The sequence below is a fragment of the Opisthorchis viverrini genome (assembly GCF_000715545.1).
Source record: "Opisthorchis viverrini unplaced genomic scaffold opera_v5_98, whole genome shotgun sequence".
NCBI lineage: Eukaryota > Metazoa > Platyhelminthes > Trematoda > Opisthorchiida > Opisthorchiidae > Opisthorchis > Opisthorchis viverrini.
The window spans coordinates 1,192,258-1,198,451 of NW_008751755.1; the positions used below are offsets into that span (position 1 = coordinate 1,192,258).

General features: G+C 43.1%; 1 protein-coding gene across 1 annotated transcript in view; it reads right to left on the bottom strand.

Annotated features, from left to right (window-relative positions):
* T265_05325 (hypothetical protein) overlaps positions 1–1,893 on the bottom strand; it is a gene marked incomplete at both ends in the record, with an annotated part of 56,519 nt that extends 54,626 nt beyond the window's left edge. Inside the window, one exon of the mRNA XM_009170308.1 lies at positions 1,559–1,893. Within this exon, the coding sequence (XP_009168572.1) occupies positions 1,559–1,851 (293 nt within the window). The remainder of the gene's footprint in view (positions 1–1,558) is intronic.
* Positions 1,894–6,194: the final 4,301 nt, after the last annotated feature.

Consider the following 6,194-nt stretch of genomic DNA (forward strand, 5'->3'; position numbering starts at 1 on the left):
ATATATATATAGTCCACTTCTTCCCCTCGATTCAGGTTACAATTCTGTACCCCCAACATAACCCGATAACTTGTTAAACCTGACGCAGTAAAAAGATGCCTCCCAACTACGCTTTCCAGTTCAATTTGTACCTTTTGGACTGTCTTCGACCATTCTAACGATTACTCTTTGGCCTTTGTTAGGAATTTTTTATTGCAATTTACTTCTTGGAATGCCCCAGATAGTACTAACTTAAAATGTATATTTTAGAATGAGAACAGTGCTTGTTGACGGGACTGGGCCGAAAGCACGAAATGTACGGTTTTTCAGAGAAATTTCATTCAAACAGTTTTTGTAACCACTAATCGATATGGTAATCGATATGGTTTTGGGCTAGTTACGCAATATGGTGGAGATGCTGTATGCTGGGCATCTTGGTCGAATTCGGTGGAGTACAGATGACGCAGATGGATCTGGGATTCAAACGGAAGCAAAGTTGTTGTCGACCAAGCGAGATCGCCTCCTTTGGAACAGATGCTTGCATTCTGTGGAATCAGCTTCTAACCTACCAAGGCTAGCCGAACTCCTCGGCGAACTGACACCAGGTGTGACCAAGTGCACGACGAAACACTCGTCAAGCTGATCCACAATCCAGACAGGCTAAAAAATAGTGGCTTTCAATGGTGCGCTTCACTTCTTAGTTTAATGTCCGAAACACCAGAACGGAGTAAACAGTAAAATATATTGGTCCTGAAAAACCTGCTGTTTATACGCATTTACTAGACCGCTAGGAGCTTTGCGTAATGTGTGTACTCCATCCGGTACCCCTACGACCTAAGAACAAAGGGATGACGGATTTCTGGACTTTGTTTTCCCACAACGTCTATAATCTCTCCCAACGCAATTTGAATTGTCCTGGGACCATCTTCTTCACCACGGTGTTGGGACCTGGCAGCGGGCTCGCGCGGGAACAAGCGGAAACCCTCAATGCATTAGTGATGATCCAGAGCGGGCTAGTAAGCTTTACTTTCTGTCTTCGTTCACTCCAGAGACTACCATAATTCCGTTTTCTTTGGTTCTCTCCTGATCTAACGGCTGGAATCCAGTTTGTCGAATAGACCACTGTATAAAGGTTTACTTTTAACGAAAAACAACCGATGGGAACGAGTTGACTGAGTTATGCTCTTCCAGCCTACAATCGGTTCACTTGCCTTTTATTGTGCCTGACTATTTTGTACGTCCATTGTAATGGGGAAAGAAAAATGATAGAACACCTAACTTGGGGCTCTGTTAAGGCCGATCGCGTTGTCAGTGCTGAACTAATTCCTCAGTGAAAATGGTGGGACCACAAGTCATTGTAACTTGTACTGGGAGTGGATAGAGCCACCTCAGTTCCCTTGACAAAAACCAAGAAAATAAACTTCAACAGTTCGCCTTGAAACATTGCCTTCTCCAGAGTTTGTTTATTTAAACGTGTATGCCGTAGCCTAGACTACCGAAAGCATGCATTCAGGAAACTGAAACCTCCAGATATTAGCCATGCAAGGCAGTAGCTAGGATGCTCTACTACATTACTTACGTTTCACTGTCTTCAGTTGATGAATGCGGCTCGATATGCGGTGTTTCCGGGAACGTGGCTTCACTAATATCGCTCGCAACTGACTCTGGTCTCCGTGGTATCAAACCCAGAGTGTTACAGTAATTTTCATAGGTAATCACACCCTCCTCATTCGGTTTGAAAAGCTTCATCCATTTAACAACAAAACTCTCCTTATAATTCATTCGATGCATATAGGCACGTAGGTCTTCCATTGTGATTTTCCCGGTGTTATTCCGATCGATTGTATGAAAACCTCTCCGAAACTCGGCCATTTCGGTCTGGTCTCCGTAGCACACCAGTAGCTTGGATAGGAACAGAGGCAACTGTGTTGTCACAGCTGTTCGCACAAGCGTGGCTGTTTGGCAACACGTGATCCAGCGTTGGCGTTCCGTTTCGACCAACCAGATAAACACAAGCTTCAATCAATCGGTAGATGTAGTCCTCTGGTTGGCTCATCCAAAGCATTTTGTGTGGGTGCTTGCTTCAATAACTCGTATGCGTGTCTTTGTGGTTTGCACCTTCCAGAGGACAATTTGACGCATCCAGAGTCTGAGGAAGCCGACGAACAGCCGATGGATAACGAATACACACACTCATTTGCAAGCAATTTGGTTTTCCGACAGACTCACCTGGAACCCAGCTGAATCTCTCGCTTGTGATGTTTCCAGGCGACTGAACGCGCTGTGCCAGGCCGCCTCATGTTTCGGTCGCTACGATATTCGAGATATCGCGATACATGTGATGTGCTACTCATAAGGTCGCTGAAAATCCGTCGACAACCCACGACCGGTTTCGCCTTTCTTGGGGCTCATCAGAGGTAGGCGCAGTCCCCGATTTTTCATCAAACTTATGCTCTGCTTGAAACCAAATTGCACGAAATTAGCGAATATACACTCATTTTTCGAGAGACCCACCTGGAACTTAGCTGAATCTCTCGCTTGTGATGTTTCCACGCAACTGAACATAAGGTTGACCGAAACTCGGGACCGCGTCCACATGATGTGCCCCAAGAACGGCGAAACCGGTCGTGGGCTGTCGACGGATTTTCAGCAATCTTACAAATATAGCTGATGGATACATCTGAGTGCATTTCATCTAATTCAACTATTGGAAACCCTGCACAACGAACGAAGAGGCGTAGAACGGTTCAACTCAACACTGGACAGATGCCAATACACGCGTAGTCGGATGACTGCAGTCAAAATTGTATCGTGAAGTTTTGTTCGGCTATATTTACAATTTGTGAAGAAAGTTTTTTGTGACTTTGTTTTGTTCTGTTAAGGCACATTATTGGTCTAGAGAACGATCGTAGATCATTCTGGTACTTTACTTGCAAGCACCATGACACTCACGTCAAGTTACTACATTTTTTCAAAATGACGGTTTAAAACTTATTTAAAATGTGATTTATTGGGCAGCCATCGTGGGTCACCTTCCTCTGACGGATTTTCACTATTTACTGATTAATTTTTCTAGAAATTTCTGGTGATTTTCTTCAGGACAAACAGCCACCAGAGTAAAATGAAATGAAACCTCAACGACGCTAAGAATTTTGTAGTGTGTCCGTATGCACTATATAGTATGTTCATATATGGTGATATATGTAGCATATGGCACCGCTAGGACCGAATTGTGGGTCGAAAATGAGGTGAGTGAAGCCAGAAGTGATCAGCTGATCTGGATTGTTGCACCACCCAGTAGCGGGATCTTGCAACAGCTTTTGGTCGTTGCAATGGAGCAAACAAGCCTTCCGATCTACTATCTCCCATTAAACTAACGGTTCCTTGGCACACGGAATCAGTTGCCATGGCAAACGTGATATAACCGTTCCAAGTAGGTTCGGCAGTTAAGCTAATGTCCAAACTCGATTGAATGTGGAAATCAAACGTGTGTTGTTTCAGCTCTTTTCTGGTAATTTCTTAAAAACAGAACAAATTTTTTGGCATGGACCAGTTCCAAACTCAGTTAACATACGCATTTCAACAGCAATTGATTTTCCTTAGTCCACCGTAGGTACGGTAGTGAAGCATCGTTGTTGAACACTGATGTCATACTGTCGACGATGATGATGATGATGATGATGATGATGGTGATGATGATGATGATGATGGTGATGATGATGATGATGATGGTGATGATGATGATGATGATGGTGATGATGATGATGATGATGGTGATGATGATGATGATGATGGTGATGATGATGATGATGATGGTGATGATGATGATGATGATGGTGATGATGATGATCTGTAGAAGAGCAAAACGAATAATAGATGGGTCTGCCATTATGCAATCTGGTTTTTGCTAAAATATGTTCCTGTCTGAATTGACGATGGTTAGTCACTTTATGGCTGATCAAATTTTTCTATTCCTTACTGCAAGGTTAAAGGCACTTCTGAGTCATTATCAACAAAGCACTAGAATGGAATTTTATGGAAGTTGCTGGGTTATGCAATTCTTAGACTCGTGAAAGTATTGCAAGAATGACTATAACTCGTCTTGGTTGCTTATCTGAGAAAACGAAGCATCAGAACATCATAGAATGATTCAGCGGCAGCTTTGTCCTTGATTCATGGGAGATTTTCAACCCTTGTTTGTCTCTACGTGAACACCCGGAAAATTCTGTGGTGCAGCATACAGTTTCAAAACCATTCTCTACCTTTTTTCACGTGTGTCCCTTGTGGAAGGTAATGCTACGACATTGAGAACGACGAAGTAATTCAATGAGGATGCCGATTGAGGAAGAGCAAGTTGTCTATGGGTGACAAAATAATCTCACCACTACTGGTGGCCTAGTGTGGCGAAATCAAAAGTCATTTTGAGGTTACTGGAAAGTAATCGTACTGAGCTTAAGACGACAGCCATGTTCATGACAGTAGATCAGGTTTGAGGTTTGGAAAGATGCGAGGTATGAGGACAAACGACTGGTGGTTCTGGAACAAAATGCATCGAGAAACATTAAATATGCTTTGACACTTGGTTACTTAGAGTAGTCGGAATGTGGGGTGGGAGGGCCACTTAGTAATGCAGGTAGGTCTCCACAAAATGTTTTTGAAAATAGAATGGCAGTAAATCCTTTTGGTGGCGTTAGTTGTGTGATTCAAATAAAGTACAATGTCTGAGGTTTGCTGTTTGAGGTTATATTGGACATGTCATGTTGTATCTTCAAAAATTCCTAATTTCGCGCGTCAAGATAGTTGATACTGGCATAAGGTCACCATATTCCCATCCGTTCATCCCCGAAAACACACACACACAAGTACCGCAACAAGCCGTCCCACCACCTCACGCCTATGCGAAACTATATGAACTCAACATCCCCATTGCTTTCATCACCGACATACCCATCCACTCAAATGTCGACATTTACACTACTCATAAACTTTTCAATAGTCCGGTTTCATCCTTCTTGGGGCTCATCGGATAGGCACAGTCAGTCCGGTTTCATCCCTCTTGGGGCTCATCGGATAGGCACAGTCTCGATTTTTCAATCAATCTTATATTTGACTTGAACACAGATTGTACGAAATTCACCGAAACACTCATTTGCGCATTAGAAGATTCCAGCTGAATCTCTCGTTTGGTGCATTCCTTAACTAACTGCGTCGCACACGGGCCGTCTCAGTTAGTAAGAACCCTGTTGGGGTGTAAACGGGTGTATTTTGAGAGTACCATACAACTCAGATGTAATTAGAATCAAAGGTTAACGGATATTCAGGGAACTGCACGCATTTGACGGAGATAAAACTGATTGTCGGCCGTTGGAAGATGTCAGCAAACTTATGAGCACTGTTCCTTGAAATAATATACTGAGATGTTCCTAAAGTTGTACCAAATCAAACAAGAGGTGCCCTCTGTACGGCACATTTTGTTGGCTGAGCTTCCTGAGTGTGAATCAGACTCGAAAATATTTATTACAACACTTGACTGGGTATCATCAATATAGAACACGTGGTACGCAACTATCGCTTTTCACAAAAAAGTAAAACTTAGATGGAAAATAATATGCATTTGAAAAAGAATCGCAAAGGTTCTTGTTAAGCGGAACGCCACACGGATCCCTCTTTACCGCTCGCACTCAGGTGCTGATACGGCCAAGAAGTCCATCCCACGCAAGATAGGCTAAGAATTCGGGACGCTTGCCGGTCCGGTATCAAGCTAAGTCTGATTGGTCGAAAGTCTGGACGAAGAGCCAATCATGACCCAGTATTGGCCGAATGCCGGTTCCCGAGTTAGTTTTGGGCGTTAATATACCTTGTACACCTTTGGTGGTTGTTTTGCTGTGAACACTAGCTTGGGAGGCTCAAATCGAGAACTAAGCTGACAAAAATACCGTTACTAGAGGTTCATTGAAATTTCAGTTGGAAGCAGTTTAACTAGAGACGTTGAAAGGATGACCCAAAAAAGCGGAACATGATTAAAAGCGATACATTTTTAGTCCTCCATCCGAGTGAGATGAAAAGGTCAGTAAACCCGTAAATTGAGTTTGTTGAAGTTGTCCGTTGATCTAGGAGAGAGGAAGTTGTTGGATTTGTCTGAAAGAAAGTTTAATAAAAAACAAATAGCCAAAACGCCGAGACGAACCGAACTACACTGCCTATTCTTCTGTCCC